General features: G+C 44.3%; 2 protein-coding genes across 2 annotated transcripts in view; one reads left to right on the forward strand and one right to left on the reverse strand.

The window, feature by feature from the left end:
* Nucleotides 1-8899: 8899 nt before the first annotated feature.
* LOC141343222 (uncharacterized) lies at nt 8900-12082 on the forward strand. The gene has a single exon (XM_073847823.1). It carries the CDS (start codon nt 8900-8902, stop codon nt 12080-12082), a length of 3183 nt encoding a protein of 1060 aa, XP_073703924.1.
* A 9499-nt stretch (nt 12083-21581) lies between these two features.
* The window catches only part of LOC141343223 (NACHT, LRR and PYD domains-containing protein 3), a 29225-nt gene continuing 27785 nt past the window's right edge, over nt 21582-23021 (reverse strand). Inside the window, exons 10-11 of the mRNA XM_073847824.1 lie at nt 22224-22270; nt 21582-22144 (exon numbers count right to left, since the gene is read on the reverse strand). Of these exons, the coding sequence (XP_073703925.1) occupies nt 21582-22144; nt 22224-22270 (610 nt within the window). The remainder of the gene's footprint in view (nt 22145-22223; nt 22271-23021) is intronic.

The raw sequence follows: 23021 nt of genomic DNA on the forward strand, positions 1-23021 counted from the left end.
CTCTCACTACCCCGGGTAATTCGGCCCATCCCAGGGGGGCCTTTCTCTCTTTTGCTCTCTCAGCTCTGCCATTTCCCAGGTGTGACGACTCCATAGCGCCCCCACCCGGTGGGCCCCGTCACTGACCCCAGGGCTGGCAGTCAGCTCACTTTCTCTCTTTTGCTTTAACCCTTTATACCTCTCTCTCTGATGGATTTTGTTTTTATTTTTCTCCCTATTAGAGACTGAACCTGTCTGAACATCAGTGAAATCTTTTGGTAACTACACCGATGAACTGAATAGCTCTAAAGTTAATCGCTCATCATTAAGTTTACTCATAGTTTCCTGTGTTTACCCACACAAACTATCTGACCCCTTCTTTACAGCTAGGATAATAAGCGTTTAGTTTGCGTCACCATCTGATGACATCAGTTAAGTGCGCAACACATAGCAACATTTTAGCTCATTAGTTCTGTACGGACTTGCATTGGCTCGTTGTGCTTTGTCTCTCCCTCTCTATTTGTGTCAACATGTCACCATCCAGTCTCGCCATCCAGTCCAGACAAGGCAAAGATGCCATCCTGCCCTGGGTCTAGTGACTACAGCCCCTGAGCGGAGAACAGCCGGACGACCACGCACACAGGCGAATGGATCACGATCCAGTCAAGAGCTACGGCTGCAGAGAACCAATCAACTCATCTACAGCCCGGACCATCAGTGACCACGCCCTCAACAAGATCGTCTGACTAAAGCCGCAGCGGAGAAAGCTTCACCCACGACGGAACCAGGACAGCGCGCAGAACCGCCTAGACCATCTGGATGTTCAGAGATAGCGGATGAAGAGGACAAGGACCTACACGAGGAGAGAGGAGAAAAGCTTCAAGACACGCCTGCAACACCCCCACAGACTGAGCGCAGAGAGCAGTACAGGAGAACACTCCTAATCTGCGGAAGCTCTCTTTACAATGGACCCAGGCAGACAGCAGCACTCATGCCACGGCCAAAGCCTTTTAAGGCCTCCTGCAAGCAGCCTACGCCGAAGTTCAAGTAACGACTCCGCAAAGAAACACAAAGTGAGCTGAACCCAGCACACCTTAAAGAACTCAAATGCTTGCAGATAACAATATGAACAAACAGGAGAGCTCAACACAAAATCTCTCCCGGGCCTAACAGCCCACCGTTCACACCTCACACGCCAGCAAGCTGGCGGGAATCTGACAGCTGTCACCACAAAACGCTGTCTTCCTGAACACTGCAGTAGGCTACAACACACGCCTGTCTGCAAAACATTGACTTTTAAGCAAGAACATTGCCCAGTGTGACCACGAGACAGATCTGCTTAGCTCCACCTCCAGCTAACAGGACCCCAGCCATTTGTACCAGCTGTCAAAACTGAATACAGCAGCTAAGAACATGACTGCTACGACCAGCATCTGAGCCTACGTGAGACAACGCGACAGGCACCAAGGGAAGATGGCATCAACGCCAGAAAATCTTTCCCCTCAGATATCAACATCACACTGTGAGTCACCACCCAAATGCTACAGCCTTCTTCCGTACAGCGATCGCTCGATTCAGCGGACTCTACAGACCGCCGGAAAATAGCCAAGCACCAGAAGGCAATAAAGATTAGCAAAGTGATTGTCCAGCTGCCCCATGCCAAGGGGGGACGTCTGACTGACCAAGGTGAACAAACATACAGTGGTGTATGGGAGCTGAACACGCAGCGACATCACTGTGTGGGAGTGATCTGAGATCAGTGCAGGCCAACACTGAGGACACCTGTGCTCTGAACTTAACCTGGAATAGACAATGCAAAACCTGCTACTTCCTGTTTCTCACAGCCCTACGATACTCCCTCAACTGGGAGAAAGCCTTGCTAGATAAGATTACTCCCAGATGTTTACACTCTGGCGAACAAACTACCTGCATTCACCAAAAGGGGTCACTGTTCGGCTCAAAACACAGTGTGGCTAAAACCCTAACACTGCACACACATTCAATGGAATACGTGAAGCAGTGCCCACTCTAGAAGCCACACCCCCTTTCTGAAAGTAATCTTTTGCAGTGTACATACCATTCAGGTATTTCAAAGACTTTAAACAATTCCGTCATGAAGAGCCTAAGGGAAAATGGCCACTCAGAAGTGGTGCCAAGCTGCTCTCCACATATGACGATGATGCAGAACTAATGTCATGTACAAGGCTCTCAGCAGAGCCCAGCACCCAGATGACAACAGCTGCGCTGCACAAACCATCCAGCGATGTGCCAATCGCACCAGAAGACAGAGGGAATCACAGAGACCTGCCACCAACGTGTGATGTTTATAACTATGAATGCCTGCAGACCAAGGGTCCCACGCACACAAACCCATGTGCTTATAGACCAAAGAGCGAGGCAAGACACGCCCAGAGCAGGTACCTAGTGGAAAACGACAAGCCTGTCCCACTGCAACACCTTAAGCCGGGCCACCTGACATCACAGCACGAGTGACGGCAATCGGATCAACCCTTGTGTCACAGCAAGTCGCAAGAACTCCCTCTAAAAATTACTAACCTGCATAGACTCAAAGTAGGCTAAGCTCAGTTTCAAACAACACCACTCAGTTTGAAACAGACGAGCATCAACAACTGTTCCAGACAAGCATTGCCATCACAATAAGAACATTACATGCTATTCGTGGAAAAACAGTGAAAGGCCCAGAAAAAAACTGAGGGATTTTGTGGCTGCCTAAGGTTTTCAACAACAAAAAACCCACCCACCCAACCCAAGCATCGCTTCTAAGCCACAAGCAAACCCCTCACGCTGCTACGCCGCCTGCATCACACCCATGCACACTGGCTCCACCTACAAAATAGCTCTGCTAAAGCAGCCTCCACTGCTCCCAAGCAATGCTGACACTTAACCTTGCACTATCCGACCACACTAAGGCACTAAGCCGAAAACAACTCAGTGATGTCACACACATGCCGCATCTAGATGACACATCCTCACATTTGTTCCTGATAACCAAACACCGCCACAGCTCCCAGCTTTCCAGGAACAAAGGGGGGTCATTGCTGATGTATGCCCAAGATGCACCGTGCAGAATACACCAGAGTACCAAAGCCACTACCAACGCAAAAGTGGCGCACTGCCAAGCATGCAATGACAAAGGACATCAGAATATGCTAAGTTTGATGCCAGCTCGAAACCAGCAGATTTCAAACGACACAGCCCCTCTACGATGCAAAGCAGTCAGTCGACGAGAAACATCTGTGAACGTTTACCACCAGATGGCACCAGAAACGACACCCGTGTCAACTAAGAGACCACCCTTGTCACCACCTACATTGCTCACCAGTACTTCAGTGAAACATGCCCGAGTGCGACACCTGCATCCAAAGAGCGCAGGAAGCCAAAAGCATGCCGCAGCCAGCGAGATTCACAATAGGAACTGTGAACCAGCGTGTCTCGGACATCCAGCCCTGCCACTCACCAGGACCAACTGGAGACTCAGCAGAGTACAGAGAACAGCATCCTTCAGCCTAAAGCAGCCAACGGCCTGCAATGGCAGAGAAAGGAACAGCAGGACTGCGACAAATGGACAACTCACATCCAGCCTGGACAACCAGGAGCTGAGCAGCATCATCTTCTCCTTGGCCCACACCCTCAAGGGTCTCAGACAGGAGGTAAATTAACTGAACCTGCAAGTCTCCGAGTACCAAAATTAACCGACACCCACAAGGACAGCTGGACACGCCTGCTTTTCCAGAACAGAGTTTCTGATGCTAACAAAGAGCTCCTTGAATGAAACTCCACTGAGAAGTACTGAAAGATAAACTTCTGACTCCTTGCCCAACGCAACACCGCATTAGACTTCCTAAAAGGAAAAAGCATCCCATAAGACCAGCCGACACCTCAGGAGCAGCCAGACAATGTTGAATGGAGCAACGGGCCCACAGGCCCAACAGCAAAACCCCTACCAACACCATTCAGACCCGCTCAAGTCAGTGTCGACACCCCCAACATCAGACGCCTGATGACATTTGAGCAAAACAGCGGGATAACAGACACCTGCTGCCCTCCTGCACCCTAACCGGGTCCGTCGGAAACTTTCTTTACACTACAAAATCTTTACGACAATTCTCTGCGAACCCTGGAACTACCTGCCCTCTCACAAGTGAGAGTCCAACCAGCGATTCCAGACTGCAGGGTCCACAGATACTAGATAACAACCACCTGACACAGACCAACCTGGGTCAGGATGACAAGTGACAGTGCCTCGACACCTGCTGCACAAAGCTCGAGGACCCATACCTTGCCACTGTCTATATTATCACACCTGATAACGTCGACCACGGCACCACAGCCACTCCTTGAAGCACCAACCTCCAGAGAGCCACCTCTCTCTTCCAGCCAGGAGTGCCGGGTGCATGCCTGATTGTTCCGCACCTTTGACGTCGCTCGCTGTTGTCTGTTGGACGGACAACAACGTTCAAAAGAGGGGATATGTAGTGCCTGGAGCCCATCAGACATGAAATAACTAGTTATATTCCTTAAATGACTTCTCCCCCATGATTAACACCTATGTGCTATGAGCCAGACCTCTGGTCACTATCCAGCTCATCCCCCCACCATCAAGATAAGACTCCTACAGGAATGCAGGGAAAGATAGACTTTCCTTATTCAGACATGCAGTCCCACATACAGTTATATAGAAATGTACACGTATCAATGTGTTACCTTTTCTTATATTGTTGTTTCTGTTATGTATGTCGGCCTCAAACATTAATCCGCAATAGGTGAATTATTGTGCATGCTAAGACTCACGTTTAGAATCACTCAGTCAACCGAGAAGATTCATAGATCATGTTTGGTGTCTATGAGCAGCATTTATTATTCCCTAAATGTTAATGTTTGTGGCATCTTAATAACTCCTTGCTTTATATGTATTATTGAACTTTTGAAAGTTTTGTGGCCAAACAACCAATCAGCTTCCACATGCGAAACACCATTTTGAGAGACAAAGACTTTCAATCTTCCCTCCAAAACTCAGATCAACCGGATTGGACAAGGTCCAACTGTGGGCGTGAACGACCTACAGGTTTATAAACCTTCCCTCATCTCTCTCTCAGTCTCTTGCCTTCTGGACACAAAGACACGTCACCCGCACCTCCCCCCAGATCCATGGGGGGGGGGCTCACCTAGCAATGGAGATGATGAGGCCTGCAATACTCTCAAGGAACTGGAAAGGACTTTCTGAACTGAACACATACGGAACCAATGCACAACAACAACAAGCTTGCAAGTATCCGTCCTTTCTACAAACGTAGATAGCTGCGTTTAAGGCGTTTTATAAAAGAAACGATTTCAGGTTGTTCAGAACCGTTTCATTCCTGTCCCTTTGCAAACTCACTTTCTGTCTCTCTCTCTCTTACTCTCTCTCTCTCTCTCTCTCTCTCTCTCTCTCTCTTACTCTCTCTCTCTCACGCGTTCTCTGTCTATTTGTGTTTTATGTACGTTTGTCTATGTGCGATCGTTTGTAAGTAGAATAGTTTAATAAACAACCATATATTCACATATAATGATTCTCTGTGCTGAATTCTTACATTACAAAAGTCACTTAAACTGTTTCGATCTCATATTTCTACCTTAAGCCCTATTCTGTTCAATTGTTTTAACTCCGTTCTGGTTAGTAAAAATGCGTTGCCGTGACGACGGGCCAACGTCAGAGTAATGGGTATCACTGAACAATTTGCTGGACAAAGAAACCAGTCGATATCATTATTACTGTTACTGATCAGAAACTGGAAATTGCGTATATTTAATGACGATTATTATACACGATTTCCTGTGAGTTAAACTACTTTCCCTGACTGAAATGTATGTTTTAAATAACTCATTTCATCCTATTCATTGGTCATAAGACCTGGTGGAGTTTTGCAGTGTATATGTGATGAGAGAAACAGTCTCATGCATATACACACATATATTGATCATCTTAAATTCTTTGAGCTAACCAAAATTCTCTACAGTAACATACTGTATAAAGCATAAAAAGTAATGGCCCTAGTACTGAGCCTTGAGGTACTTCATACTGCACTTGTGATTGATATGATACCTCATCATTCACTTCTATGAATTGATGCCGGTCAGATAAGTAAGATTCGAACCATGCCAATGCACTAGCACTAATGCCAACATAATTTTCAAGTCTATTTAAAAGAATATTGTGGTCAATAGTATCAAACGCACCACTAAGATCCAGTAGCACTAATAGAGAGACGCAACCACTAAAGTAACCACCATTTATTCTTACAGATTTAACAAATGCATTACTTTAATAAGTAACCATCAGCTTATTAGTCTAATGTAACACTTGTGCCATCTAACTCCTGTATAAATGCAATAATTGATCACTGCTTTATAAAAAAAAAAACATGTCTAGCTGTATTATCGACATCTACCCTGAAATGAAATGAAAGATGCACTGTTAAAAAATAAATATAATTAAACTTTTATTTGTTACAGAGAATGGAACAAACAGGTTTGTTTTCAACAGCAATGCCAAGACCTGGAAAGAGGCTCAGAACTACTGCAGACGGTATTACACAGACCTGGTCATCATTCAGAATCAAACAGAGAATAACAAGCTGACTGTTCTGATGAACCCATATACACAAGCTTGGATCGGTCTGTTCAGAGACGTGTGGAAATGGTCTCTGACTCCACTTTCTTTACCTGTTTCCACTTCCTACATTACCTGGATGGCAGGACAGCCTGACATGTCAGGACTGCAAAGACCTTGTGGTGTTTCAGATTCTTCTGGTTTGATCTATGATCAGCTCTGCTCAAATGTCAATCGTTTCCTGTGCACGACTCGCCGTAAGTTCCATGTATAATTTTTAGCTACCCATCATACATTACATTACAAAATTAGGCTTGTCTATCTGTTTTTAATTCACATCTGTCTGATTCTAAATTTTATCTGTTACCATTATTTTGCTGACATTTAAAACATTTGACTAATTTGAATAAATCAATTTTGAAGAATAAATTCTTATTCTTTATACATTTCCATGAATAAAAAAGTGCTTGCAATTTTCTAACAGGTACAAAACAACAAATTGTAAGACTGAAGGTAAAATCTAGTCAGAATCTAAATGACCCTGCAGTGACGGAGACTATTTTACAATGGGTAAGTATTAAACTTTTTTGTGTTGAAACGGCTAATCACTTAACTTTAGTTGGCACATTCCACAAATGCAGTACACATTTATGTCCCAAGACTTTTTTTTTTTTGAGAGTATTAGTGAATCACATCACATTACAACTATGAAAAGCCTAATTTAGGCTAAATATGCAATACTGATTTTAGATTTAGTTAAAAATTCACTTGAGTAACAAAATTGCAAATGAAATATCATGAGGCTCACCATCAGCAGTAGTTAAGTACCTACAGTGCATTTACTAACATATTTGTTACAACTAATTAGGCTGATTCTATTCCTTAGGTAAAACAGAAGCTGAAAGAAAGTGGGATAGAAAAGGACACAAGAGTGGCATGGAAAGTTCAGCAAGATGGAAATGTTTTTCACACAATTACAAACAAACCATGACCTTTCAATTTAATTTAATTTAATTTAAACATATACACCTTGCCAACCCCAGTTAATTTGCACAGGTGGGGGAGGAGGGAGGACCCAATTTGCAGGTTGTGTGGTGGAAAAGGGACAATGGCGCACATTCTGTCCGGGTGTAAGATCGCATTGACACAGGGGAGGTACAGGTGGCGCCATGACAAGGTGTTGGCAGTGCTCGCAGACATCCTGGAGAAGGAAAGGGGGAAGAGACAACCAGCCAAAGCAAGACCACTGCTGAGCACCATCGCCTTCGTGAAAGAGGGCCAAAGACCTGTCGTCCGCAGCCAAGCCAGGCAGAATCTCCTGCAGTCAGCCCAGGGATGGGAAATGGAGGTTGACCTCGGGAGGAGACTCCACTTCCCTGAGGCGGTACTATCCACAACTCTAAGGCCCGACATCATTATGTGGTCTTTAGAGGGAAAGAAGATCATCTTGGTGGAGCTGACGGTACCGTGGGAGGAGGGTTGTGAGGAAGCTGCAGAGAGAAAAAATGGCAAATACCAGCAACTTGTCCAAGACTGCCGGGACAAGGGGTGGATAACATGGCTGATGACGGTGGAAGTCGGCTGTCGAGGATTCCCAGCTCAATCTGTGTGGAATCTGATGACAAAGGTTGGACTGAGAGGCCACTTGAGGAAAGCAGCCGTTCGTAGGCTGGGAGAAGCGGCAGAGAGAGCCTCCTGTTGGCTCTGGCACAAGAGGGAGGGCACAAGCTGGAAGCCTGGAGGAGAGGGGCAGTGACCTGGCCAGTCACTGCTGACCCGCCAACTGGAGGGTGTTGTGGTTAAGGGTCGAAACACCCAGTGAAGGCTGGAGACCACCTGATGACCTCTCTTCCAGGCCAAGGCTTCATCCATTATAAATGGGTGTAAATTAGCATCGTAGATGTATTATACAACTAAACTCTCTGGGCAACCAGTGACTTCCAGGAAAGTCTGGATGGCAACCGAGGAAGGTCGGTGACGCTGGAGAGACAGCTGACCTCCAGGAAAGTCTGGCGGGGTAACAGGGGCCAGCAACCCCTGTTGCAGCACTCGTAAGAGGGCACCAAGCAAGCTACAGAATCAACAAATGAGAAATACCCCCAGAGTCTCCCGAGAGGGGGGGAGGATGAGAGGCTCACCAGGACAGATTCAATGGCTACGACAAGGACAGTAATACAGACGCAGAGAAGGCTAAGACAAACTACCTTGACTGAGGAGGCACCAGAGTTGAAATGTAGTTGTGGAAGGATCTGCAAGGGCGTAAGAGGGCTCAAAATACATCAGAGCAAGTCAGCGTGTGGACGAGGACGGATGCATGCACACCGCTCAGACGAACCGTCTGGTGAGACGCAGGAGAATCCTAGGCAGGAAGCACACCATAGTCCTAGAGATCTCTCAGTGCTGGCAATCCCCCAAGATCACATAAGGAGAACCTCCAACGCCATTCCAGAAAGTCAACCCCAGCCAACGAAGGAAAGAATCAAGTGGCCAAAAATGAGTGATGGGAAGGAGTGGTCCATGTTAGATGAAGATCTGGACAAAGTCCTTGGAGCGGTTCAAGCAGGATCAGTGGAACGGAAGGTGGATTTACTAACAGCCATCGCCTACAATGTGGCAAAGGAAAGGTTTGGAACAGTACCAAGGAGAGAGAATAAAGCAAGACCAGAAAAGCAGGACAACAGAAGAGAAAGAAAGATCAAACAGCTTAGGAAGGAGATCAAAACACTGAGGAAGCAATTCAAACTAGCAAGCACAGAAGAAAAGGAAGGAATAAAAGAGCTGACAGCTAGCCTCCGTGAGCAGCTCATTAGAACAAGAAGAGCAGAGAGGTTTAAACAGAGGCGGAAGAAGCAGGAAGCTGCACGAGCCCAGTTTATAAAGGACCCCTACCGCTTCACTAAATCACTTCTGGGGGAGGCGAGGTCTGGGACTCTAACAAGTTCCAAAGAGGAGGTGGAGCAGTCTGTTGAGGAGGCTTTCAGTGATCCTACAAGAGACGTTGCCCTGAAAGGGAATCATGGGCTGATTAACATCGATCCACCTACCACATCCCTCAGCACAGAGTGTCCATCATGGAGAGAGGTTCAAGAGGTAGTCAAGCACGCAAGATCATCTTCTGCTCCAGGTCCCAGCGGTATACCGTATAAAGTATATAAAAAATGCCCTAAGCTTCTACGAAGGCTGTGGAAGCTTATGCGGGTGATTTGGGCCAAGGGAACCATTCCAATAAGCTGGAGAAGGGCAGAAGGGTGCTTTGTGCCCAAAGAACAGGGATCCACACAGATCAGCCAGTTCCGAACTATATCCCTACTTAGTGTGGAGGGAAAGATTTTCTTTGCTGTACTTGCGAAGAGAATGAGTGCTTACATGACCCTGAATGGATATATTGACACCTCTATTCAGAAGGGCGGTGTCAAAGGTTTCTCCGGGTGTTTGGAGCATACAGGGGTCCTCAGCCAACTTATCCAAGAAGCGAAGGAAAAGAAAGGCAGTCTAACAGTTGTCTGGCTTGACTTTGCAAATGCATATGGATCTATTCCCCATAACTTGATCCAAGTAGCTTTGGACTATTATCACATCCCGCATAATATCCAGGGCATGATCACAAGTTACCTGAGAGACATCAAGCTACGATTCCAGTCCGCCAAGTTTACAACAAAGTGGCAGCCAGTGGAGAAGGGGATAGTGACAGGATGCACAATCTCTCCTATCTTGTTCATCATGGGAATGAACCTGATCATCTCTGCAGCAAGTACAAAGTCAAAAGGGCCGAAGACCACAGCGGGATGTCAACAGCCAGTAATCAGGGCATTCATGGATGATCTTACTGTGATAACACCAACTCACGTGCAGGCAAGATGGGTCCTGGCAGAACTGGATCGCATGGCCACTTGGGCAAAGATGGTCTTTAAGCCCAAGAAATCAAGGAGCCTGGTGATCCAAAAGGGCAAAGCAACTGAAAGGTTCAAGCTACTTATACAAGGGGAAGTGATACCGAACATCCAGGGGAACCCGATTAGATGCCTTGGAAAGTGGTATGATGATTCCCTGTCAGACAAGAACAGCATCTCCAACACTGGAAAACAAGTTGAAGAATGGCTGAGGAAGATTGATAAGTCTGGCCTGCCTGGAAAATACAAGTGCTGGATCTACCAACATGGCCTGCTTCCGAGACTTATGTGGCTTCTCACTGTATATGAGGTGCTTCTATCAACTGTTGAAGAAATGGAGAGGAAGTTCAACAAGCACCTTAGAAGATGGTTGGGAATACCCCCAAGCTTTACATCCCTGGGGCTTTACATAAGGTCAGGCCAGCTCCAGCTTCCCCTGTCATCAGTGGTGGAGGAGTTTAAAGTCGCCAAGTGCAGACTGTCCTTGACATATAGGGACTCTCAAGACCAACTCACCAGGGAAGCAGGAGTTAGAACAAGATCTGGCCGTAAGTGGGCCGCCAGCACTGCAATTAACCTGGCAGAATGTTCTCTTAGGACCAAAGAAATCATTGGAAACCCTTGTACTGGAAGACAGGGTCTAGGAACAGCCCATTTCCAACAGTGGTCAAAGTCTAGCCCTAGGGAGAAGAGAACTATGACTCTGGATGAAGTCCGAAACCTTGAGGAAGACGGGAGAAGAGCAAAATCCATCGAGCTCGCAACTCAAGGCGCCTGGACGAGGTGGAACCTCCCCAAGAGAACAATCACATGGAGTGAACTGTGGCGGCTGGAGCCCTTCCGTATATCCTTTCTACTCAGAGCAGTGTATGACACCTTGCCAACCCCAGTTAATTTGCACAGGTGGGGGAGGAGGGAGGACCCAATGTGCAGGTTGTGTGGTGGAAAAGGGACAATGGCGCACATTCTGTCCGGGTGTAAGATCGCATTGACACAGGGGAGGTACAGGTGGCGCCATGACAAGGTGTTGGCAGTGCTCGCAGACATCCTGGAGAAGGAAAGGGGGAAGAGACAACCAGCCAAAGCAAGACCACTGCTGAGCACCATCGCCTTCGTGAAAGAGGGCCAAAGACCTGTCGTCCGCAGCCAAGCCAGGCAGAATCTCCTGCAGTCAGCCCAGGGATGGGAAATGGAGGTTGACCTCGGGAGGAGACTCCACTTCCCTGAGGCGGTACTATCCACAACTCTAAGGCCCGACATCATTATGTGGTCTTTAGAGGGAAAGAAGATCATCTTGGTGGAGCTGACGGTACCGTGGGAGGAGGGTTGTGAGGAAGCTGCAGAGAGAAAAAATGGCAAATACCAGCAACTTGTCCAAGACTGCCGGGACAAGGGGTGGATAACATGGCTGATGACGGTGGAAGTCGGCTGTCGAGGATTCCCAGCTCAATCTGTGTGGAATCTGATGACAAAGGTTGGACTGAGAGGCCACTTGAGGAAAGCAGCCGTTCGTAGGCTGGGAGAAGCGGCAGAGAGAGCCTCCTGTTGGCTCTGGCACAAGAGGGAGGGCACAAGCTGGAAGCCTGGAGGAGAGGGGCAGTGACCTGGCCAGTCACTGCTGACCCGCCAACTGGAGGGTGTTGTGGTTAAGGGTCGAAACACCCAGTGAAGGCTGGAGACCACCTGATGACCTCTCTTCCAGGCCAAGGCTTCATCCATTATAAATGGGTGTAAATTAGCATCGTAGATGTATTATACAACTACATATATACATTACTAATTCTGTGGTGGTTGTAATGTGTAAATTTAGTAGTGCTTGTAGAATGTGTCATTATATGATATATTACTCTTAGCAATATCTTAAATTTCAATTTTAGTGATAAATTATTGTAACCCTTATTTAATTTTAGTTTAATTTTGGAATCTTATTTTACTTTAGCATAGCAATGGTTTCACTGAATATTAGGAGATTTCATTTCTGATTTCTGTTTTCTTGTAAAAGCTATTTCATTTTTTTGATTAAAAAACTCTTGTTCATTTTAAATTGAACTGTATAGATATTTTAAGTAAAATGAACTGTTTTATATAGATCATAGTAATTATTCCTAATACATCTTTTTCCAATATATTGAATAGTAATGTTTTTTTAATACATTTTCATAAAAAAAAAATCAATTCATGGGGGTGAACATATAGGATTTTGAATTGTACAATATTCTTGCACCATGGTCATATTGTCTTGGTTGTCATATTGTATTGTATGGTCTTATTGGCCTATTGACAAAATTAATTCCGTTGTATTCAGTAAAGAGTAAAATCAATAATAAAGATAATACACTGGTCATTGTAGCACTTGGATTGACATTCTGCTGCTTATTGATAATTTTAATAATATTTTTCTTGTTGGGCAAACAACAACAACAACAACAACAACAACACTTAAGAAAAACTGGAGAGAGAAAAAACATAGCTAGATATATAAGTAGGGAATAGTATTTATGGAGCAGAAATATTATCAAAATAAGAGTTATAGGGAGTAAAGAAAGACAAAAACACAACTGTATGATTTATTAATGTGGAGTTGTTCCCCCCTTTAACAGCCATAACAGTTACTTATATGTGAATGCTTTCTACTAAACTTTGGAGTGCTTTTGCTGTGATTTTTGCCCATTAATGCAGTAGAGTATTTGTGAGGTCAGGCTCTGATGTTGGACAAGAAGTCCTGCAGTGTTGGGGAGCAACTAGTTACATGTAATGGCATTATGTATTTTAATTACAAAATAAATGTAACTGTAATCTGTTACAGTTACTGAGAAGAAATGTGTAATTAAACTGTAATTACAGTTACTTATAAAACTCATCAGAGCTGGGCTTTAACAACAACACAGATTGTGTCCTGAGATTTCAGCAAGTGGCACTTTCCTGTACACTATTGGGGATGCAGAGAACTTGGTGAAATGTGCTGTGGGAAGCACTGCAAGATAGCTGCACATCAAGCAGGACAGAAAACATGGGGTGGATTCCAGAGTATTTTGGCCTCTACAGAAATTCTGTACACCATTAATGCTCAAAATAGAAATTTAAAATACAAGACCACATTATGGACAAGGATATATGTGCATAACACAAACATGCCATCAGTCTACTCAGCACTGAATGCCTTGCATTTACTGTAAATGTAAACACCTCGTTTCCATGACAATACTCCTCATCTACAGACCCCCTGAACTAAACTCAGTGCTTATCTCAGATAAGCATGACCTTCTTATAACACTTTGCACCACCTCTGCTTATAGATACTTATAGATTTTAATATTCGTATAGATACCCCCTCCTGCCATTTTACAGCTGCGTTTCTGCAACTATTGTACTGCCTTAACTTTCAACCACATGTTGATGTCCCCACACATTCCAGGGAGAACATACTGGAGTTGGCAATTTCAAATTCTGCCCCCAGTAATCTTCTGATGTATTATCTGGGTGCATGACCACACCACAGCAAGGTTGCTCCTTTCCGCTTAACGAAGATTAAGGAAAACAGTTCAACACTGTGGTACAACGAGCACACTCACACCCTGAAGAGAACAGCACCGGAAATGTAACGCAGCTGGAAGAAAACAAAACTAGGTTTTTCATACAGCTTGGTGTGAATGTAACTTATTCTATAGAAAAGCATTAAAAACTGCTAGATTTGATTATTTTTCATCTTTCTTAGAAGAAAACAAACATAACCCTAGGTATGTATTCAATACAGTGACTTGATCCCAACAAATTAAATAATTACAGACCAAATTTAAAATCTCCCTTTTCTGTCAAAGATACTAGAAAAGGTCGTTTCCTCACAACTGTGTTCCTTCTTGGAGAAAAATGGTATCTGTGAGGATTTCCAGTCAGGTTTTAGACCGTATTAGTACTGAGACTGCTCTTATTAGAGTTACAAATGACCTTTTCCTGTCATCCAATCGTGGTTGCATCTCTCTATTAGTGCTACTGGATCTTAGTGCTGCGTTTGATACTATTGACCACAATATTCTTTTAAATAGACTTGAAAATTATGTTGGCATTAGTGCTAGTGCATTGGCATGGTTCAAATCATACTTATCTGAGTAGCATCAATTCATAGCAGTGTAACAAGCAGGACTCGACGACAACATATAAGATCCAATTGCAGACTTTATTAGGCAGATCGTGGTCAAGACAGGCAAGGTCGAACAACAGCAAGCAATTATATCCGTGACGAGACAAAGGCGTAATCCAGAAATACAGGTGAGGGTCAAAATCCAAGTGGGCAGTGCAAAGTAACAAATAAAACAAAACTATGAATCAAGGCTAGGCTAGACTATGACTATGACTGTGACTATGACTATGACTATGACTAACAAACAAAACAAAACATGGCAATGGCAAGAAAACAATGAAACAAGGCAATGGAAAACAAGGAAACGCTTGGTAGAGTCCGCAACAGCAAAACAATACTTCACGATGTCTGTTTGGTAATGGCTGCCTTTTATGCCCACCAAGCAGGAAGTAACCAACGAGGCAGCAGAGGGAGCAGCAACAGTCAGAGTGAGTAAGGACTCCCTCTGCTGGCCTGGCGTTACAGAACCCCACTGCTCCATGGCTCAGGTCCTCCAGTGCCCCACTGTCTGCCTCTGCTTCAAGGTCCAGGCCCTGACCTGGCCCACCAAGGCAGAGCAGGCAGAGCAGGGAGCCTTGGCGGTGCAGGCAGAGCAGGGAGCCTTGGCGGTGCAGGCAGATCAGGGAGCCATGGCGGAGCAGGCAGAGCAGGAAGCCTTGGTGTTGCAGACAGTTCAATAAGCCATGGCTGATCAGAGAGCTTGGGTGGCCCTGGCAGAGCAAACAGTTCAGGAGGCCATGGTGGATCAGGGAGCTTGGGTAGCCATGGCAGAGCAGGAAATTCAGGAGTCCATGGTGGATCAGGGAGCTTGGGTAGCCATGGCAGAGCAAACAGTTCAGGAGGCCATGGTGGATCAGGGAGCCAAGATCCCCACCATGCAGGTATCCACAGTGAAGCAGATGACCAGCACAGCAGAGCAGTGTGTTTGTGATTGGATGCCGCCCCCATAGGAGGTTCTGCAGCCGGAGCTACCACCTCCGGGGGCATTGGCGCAGACTCATGGTCAGACATGGTAGTGAGTTCATGGGTGGACGCCACCTCTTTAGGAGGTTCTACAGAGCATGCTGACACCTCAGGAGGTATTGGCACAAACTCTTGGACAGGAGAGGCCTCTGGTACAGACTCGTGGACAGACTCATGGACAGACGAGGCCTCTGGAGCAGACTCGTGAACAGACTCATGGACAGATGAGGCCTCTGGAATGCAGTGTGCAGCCCACACACTTAAAATGGCGATGGCCATCACAGGCAGTGTAGTGGTTAATGGGATGCCCACCGGGCTGGAAGGTGTGAGGCTTGGGAGCGCCAGCTCTGCGTGGCTTGCTTGGCTTGGGAGCATCGGCTCTTTTGGTATGCCTGCAGCCCGCACTGACATTAGAGGAGGGTCCATTACACTGGCAATCAAGACATGGCATGGCTCTGGCAGATCAGACGAGACATGGCATGGCTCTGGCAGGTCAAACGAGACATGGCATGGCTCTGGCAGGTCAGACGAGACATGGCGTGGCTCTGGCAGGTCAGACGAGACATGGCGTGGCTCTGGCAGGTCAGACGAGACATGACTTGGCTCTGGACGCTCGGGCGAGACGTGACTTGGCTCTGGACGCTCGGGCAAGACGTGACTTTGCTCTGGAATAAGAGCAGCAACTTGGCTTGGCTCATGAAGATCAACTGTGGCTTGGCTTGGCTCAGTGACAACAGCAGCAACTTGACTTGGCTCATGAAGATCTGCTGTAACTTGGCTTGGCTCATGAAGATCAACTGTAACTTGACTTGGCTCATGGAAATCAGCTGTGGTTTGGCTTAACATAGACAACCCAGCTGTAACTTGATTTGATTCAGGAACAATAGCTGCGACTTGGCTTGACTCATGGGGCACAGCTGTGACTTGGCTTGACTTGTGGGGCACAGCTGTATCTTGGCTTGACTCATGGAGAACAACAGCTGTATCTTGGCTTGATTCATGAAGAACAACAGCTGTATCTTGGCTTGATTCATGGAGAACAACAGCTGTATCTTGGCTTGATTCATGGAGAACAACAGCTGTATCTTGGCTTGACTCATGGAGAAGAACAGCTGTATCTTGGCTTGATTCATGAAGAACAACAGCTGTATCTTGTCTTGGCACTGAAAGTGTAGCCCTGACTTGACCTGACACCGGAGGATCAGGCATCACTTGACTTGATGTCGGAGGAACGTTTGTGACTTGACTTGGCTTTGAAGGGATGGCTGTGACTTGACTTAATGTTGGACAAGCAGCTGTGGCTTGAATTGGCTTAGAGTGAGCAGCTGTTACTTGACTTGGCTTTGGGGGAACAGCTGTGACTTGACTTGGTTTAGCTGGAACAGCTGTGACTTGACTTGGCTTTGAGGGAACAGCTGTGACTTGACTTGGCTTTGAAGGAACCGCTGTGGCTTGGCTTGACTTAGCGGGAACAGCTGCGACGTGGCTTGACTTTGCTGGAGCAGCTGCGGCTTGACCTGTCACATGAGCCTCAGCTGTGACGTGACTTGGCTTTGCAGGCTTTGGGATGGCGGCCATCTTGTGAACAGGCTTTGGGACGGCAGGCATGGCGTGAGCAGGACCTGGAGCAGCAGGCTTGGCGTGAGCAGGCTCTGGAGCGGCAGGCTTGGCATGAGAAGGCCCTGGAGCGGCAGGCTTGGCGTGAGAAGGCCCTGGAGCGGCAGGCTTGGCGTGAGAAGGCCCTGGGACGGCAGGTTTGGCGTGAGAAGGCCCTGGAGTGGCAGGCATGGCATGAGCAGGCTGTGGCTTGACAGATGAGAGAGAGATGATGAGAGTGGGTTGTGGTTTAGTAGATGTGACGTAAAGAGGCTTTGAAGCAGCAGACATGACATGAGCAGGCTGTAGCTTTGTAGACATAAAGGGAGCAGGGTGATGAGTGAGGGGTACTGTGGGATTGTGGGGCTCCTCTTCCACAACCCCCACAGTAAAATGTGAACCAGCCAGGAACAGAGCAAAGTCTATATACTCCTCAAGGGTTGCAGGGCCCTTGCTGTTGGGCATTAATTCGTTTAACCATTTGAGCAGTACGGTCCCACATATGGGATTCTAATTTCTGTGCCCCTGGGAGTACGGTCCCACATATGGGATTTAGAACGTTCGGTGGCGTCACGCAGCTGACAAATTCAAACTGCGCTTTGGCGCGATGGCTGGCGCTGAGCCAGAGACAGCGGAGCTCTGCACTTGTCATATAATCACAACTATGCAGTGTTTTTAACCACATAACGCTTATTTTAGGTTTCAGACATTTAAATACACATAAGTACTAGTAAAACGAGACATTAAGAGTTTGTAAAATACACACATAGGTCTATGGAAGCAGCAAATAACCATCTATTCAAATATAATTTGCCGATGTGTTATTTCTATCACATACACATAGGCAAAGTAACTAAAAGGTTCACTCTATTCCTCTTCTAATTCACCAGCCACTTACTTGCATGTATTTCGGGAGAAACGGATGAATGTACGTGATGTAAACGCGGCTGACAGGACTCTCTGAACTGCAGCGCGAACAAACATGGCCGCGCCCATCTCACGTTTCAAATCACGATCCACATCATTTACATAGGGTTTTAAACGACAAATCATACTAATTCACACATATTTGTGAATCGGAATATTAGATAGTTCATGGCATGGTAAGCAAGTGTGTGAGTATTCTGGATAAAAAAGGAAAAACAAAATTAAAGCGATCTATCTGTCATACAGTGTTATTGTGGCTGTGTTGTGTCACGTGACAAGCATGACGCGTCACCATGGAAACAATAAGGACGAACGTTCTAAAATAACGGTCGCTTAAAAAAAACTCACTCTCGGGGGTCCACTAGAATATTTTAAACTCACCACTGAAAGGGTTAAACTGTCCCTGTCCATTACGAAAAATGCCTTTTAGGGCAACATCATTAAAACCAACTAAATGGCACAGTCCACAAAATTTCTCAACATATTCCTCTATACAACGGTTACCTTGACGAAGGCAAAAGAGGCGTGATGCTGCATCCATGGTGATCTGTGTTAGGAAAGCCGCTGGATCTTCGGGAGGCAAAGTATTCTGTAACAAGCAGGACTCAACGACAGCGTATAAGATCCAACTGCAGGCTTTATTAGGCAGATCGTGGTCAAGACAGGCAAGGTCGAACAACAGCAAACAATTATATCCGTGATGAGACAAAGGCGTAATCCAGAAATACAGGCGAGGGTCAAAATCCAAGTGGGCAGTCCAAATAAAACAAAACTATGAATCAAGGCTAGGCTAGACTATGACTGTGACTATGACTATGACTATGACTATGACTATGACTAACAAACAAAACAAAACATGGCAATGGCAAGAAAACAATGAAACAAGGCAATGGAAAACAAGGAAACGCTTGGTAGAGTCCGCAAAAGCAAAACAATACTTCACGATGTCTGTTTGGTAATGGCTGCCTTTTATGCCCACCAAACAGGAAGTAACCAACGAGGCAGCAGAGGGAGCAGCAACAGTCAGAGTGAGTAAGGACTCCCTCTGCTGGCCTGGTGTTACAAGCAGTGAATGACTAGGTATCACATCAATCACAAGTGCAGTATGGAGTACCTCAAGGCTCAGTACTAGGGCCATTAATTTTTACGCTTTATATGTTACCCTTTGGAGGTATCATCAGGAAACAAGGTGTTAGCTTTCACTGTTATGCTGATGATACTCAGCTTTATATTTCTTCGCGGCTCAGCGAAACATACCAATTTGAAAAACTGATGAAAAGCAGAATGCATAGTTGACATAAAAAATTGGATGGCGAGTAATTTCTTATTGCTAAATTCTGGGGGGAAAAAAAACAGAGGTGTTAATTATTGGACCTAAAACCTCCACATATAATAACTTCAAATACTGTCTAATACTTAATGGCTGCTTTGTCAATTCCTCGTCATCAGTTAGGAACCTGGGTGTCCTATTCGATAGCAATCTTTCCTTCAAAAGCCACATTTCTAACATTTGCAAAACCACATTTTTCCATCTAAAAAATATATTGAAATTACGACCAATGCTTTCGATGTCAAATGCAGAAAAGTTAACTCATGCATTCATGACCATTCATGAAGGATAGATTTTTTAATGCTTTATTGGGCGGTTGTTCTGCACGCTAAATAAGCAAACTCCAGCTGGTCCAAAATGCAGCAGCTAGAGTTCTTACTAGAACCAGAAAGTATGACCATATTAGCCCAGTTCTGTCAACACTGCACCTAACACTGATTGTTAGGCTGCATAAATTAGGTCAACCAGAACCGGGAACACTTTCCCATAACACCTGATGTTCTCGTTGCATCAGAAGAAGAATGGCATCTACATTAATATTAGTATCTTTCTTTCTTATTCCGAGGTCACCGTAGCCACCAGATCATGTATCCAGATTAGACGGTCACTGCAGTCCCCCGGATCCAGTCCGTACCCAGCCCAGATGGTGGATCAGCACCCAGAGATGTCAGTGGATGTCAGTGGATACCATGTCAACTAGATGAGCCCCAGAGACTGATCATCAGTAAAAAACTCCTAATCTAAACGGCCACTGGGGCAAGGCCATGGGAACCAGACGAGTCCTCTGCAATTTGACTTTGATGCAACATGGAACTTTATTGGAACATTATTGACACACTATTGTGCTATTTTAATACTATAAGGTTGCTTTGACACAACTTGTATTGTAAAAAGCGCTGTATAAATAATCTTGACTTGATGGTTTCACTTTATTTTGATGGTCCCTTTACAAATTCTTATAAGTATCTATTAACTCTCATTTGAGTGTTAGTAGAGTATTAGTAGAGTGGTAGGGTAAAGGTTAGAGTAAATTGACGTACTTGACTATAAGTTACTTATAGTCAGTATAATGTCTGTTGGGAGACCATCACAATAGAGTTAGCAGATATTAAGTAGACAGCCTACTAACAGTATAATGAGAGTTAGTTGACATGTAGGTGCAACGTTACTTAGTATCAACAGAATGTTCAAAAGGGACCATCAAAATAAAGTGTTACCCTTATTTTCAATTATTATTTTTATTATTATATGATGATCGTTTACTCACTGCAGACACATTCATTTTAAAACTTTAAAATGGTCCCCTTTAATGCAACACCGAACAACATATATACACACACATACATACATACAAACATTTATACATAGCCACTTCTTTGGTACGGAATTAACAGAATTATGACACCTCAAATCAGGACATGACAGGTCATTATATAAACATACACATTAATAGTACCAACATTCTTCTTAATTTGTAACATTAAAATTCAATAAAACAATAATTTGACATTCACATTCTCATATATATACATATATATGTATTGTTTCACAGCTTCAACAGCACTTCTTCAGAATGTTATGTTGAAATGTTGTTACAAATTAGCTTCATTTACAAAAATCTAGATAAAAATACAGTTGATTGTAGCCAGGGTGTATGTGTGAGCGTGTGCGTTGAGTATTAATGGAAAAATAGAGAATGATGGTAGGATATGCCTCTCATATCTGAGACACTCCCCAAGTACTGAGTTGAGAACTACTATCTTAAATAATCTGAACTTGACTTACTATGAGTAGTACTGTATACAGTAAAAAACAAAACAAATTTGTGGCCAGGAAAAGTTCATTCTTACAGCTGATTTTTATTCAGAAATATTTAAACATATTTCCCTATGAGGTAATTGCTTCAGATACTGTTAAATTAAACTAATCATTGCTAATCATAAACTTCTTTGTTCATTTTTATCTAGAGAAAAAAACGTGTAAATGACAAATGAGGAGACAGTTCCATTACACCACATAAATATGACATCAATGTCATAATGTTAGACACATTATATAATACAAAAAATACATTAAAATTAATTATGTGAACGATAAATCAGCTTTTGTGTGAAGATAAACAGGCCTTCACATTTACTTCAGTTTACTTCAGTCAGATGTGTGTGTGTGAGGCTTTTCAATGTCACACAGAGCCACTGAGGAGTTTGAACGATAAACCCCAAATCCAGCATAAAGAGGCTCAGTGAATGTGGAAGTGAATGTGTGCAAGTGTGTGAGTGTGTTAGAGACACTGTAGAAGGACAGAGTACCAGCCGACAAGTCCACATACACTCCTATTCTCTTAGAGGAGCATGAAGGGACACGTATGACAGTTTCCTTATTATCATGACAGGCAATAAAAGTGTCAGAACAGATCAGACTCCAGGAATTTCTGTTGTTCCTATTATATCCAAACTCAGAGAATTCATTCCATCCTTTTCTGCAGATTCCTTTATATGCCACTGATGTAACAGCATAACCGCTCCATTCAGCCTCCCAGTAACAGCGTCCAGACAGACTCTCTCTAGAGAGAACCTGAGGCCATCCATCAAATCTCTCTGCGTGATCAGGGTATGACTGAATTTCTTCAACATATGTCACATTTCTCTTCTCATCAGAAAGAATTAGATGGCAGTTTGCTGTGTTTGGATCTAATGTGAGATCACAGGCATCTGAACACAAAAAGAGAGAACATTTACAAAACAGCAACAGTCACTGAAGGTATATGTTTGTGTTTCTGTGTGGCCATACATTTCTGCAGTCCTGTTGTAATCCTCAGCTCCCCTCCATGATCCACACTGTAAAACATACACAGAGTCACATTCTGCACATCTGGTTCAATTAATAAACACAGACACTTGTTTCCATATATATATATATATTTTTTTTTTTTTTTCCTGGAGAAAACATCTATTAACTTGATATGAATGATACTACGATTTGAACATGAAATATAGACAGATTTAACTGCTGTGACACGTCATTATCTTAAAAATAAATAAAAACACTTCTCATAAAGAAACAAGAACATGGTCTTCTTTTCAATCAAATACTAAAATATATATAATATACTAATATATAATATGCATTCTTTAAAACAACTTGCTTCTTTTGTTGTTTGATTAACACTAATGACACAGACAACAGCTCTTAATTAGACTGCTGTCCTTTTAAGACGGAATGCACAGATCCAATGTATTGATGCACATCTGATACTCTCCCAACCATTCACTTAAGATGTAACTAAGTGTGTTTATGTGAATACTCACCAAGACGGACGATTTGATTCTGAATTCAATACCAGGACTTGAATAAATGTCTCACTAGGTAGTATGTTACAGTTTAAATGTCCACATCTAACCTCTCTACCACGCAGGAGATTAGTTCTCACTGGATCTTTTCCCAAATCATTCCTATTTTTGTGTAATTTTTATTCGTTGACAACATATTAATAGATTTTTGTCAGAGTTTGGTAAAAAAAAAAATTGCTGACGAAAATGATAAAACATTTGTGTCCTTCTAAACCACATATTCAAGAACATGGACATA

This window comes from Garra rufa, chromosome 9, assembly GCF_049309525.1.
Source record: "Garra rufa chromosome 9, GarRuf1.0, whole genome shotgun sequence".
Classification (NCBI taxonomy): Eukaryota; Metazoa; Chordata; class Actinopteri; order Cypriniformes; family Cyprinidae; genus Garra; species Garra rufa.

What these genes read in the sequence shown, in the direction of transcription:
- LOC141343222 (XM_073847823.1), top strand. Translation starts at nt 8,900, where the DNA reads ATGCATGCACACCGCTCAGACGAACCGTCTGGTGAGACGCAGGAGAAT.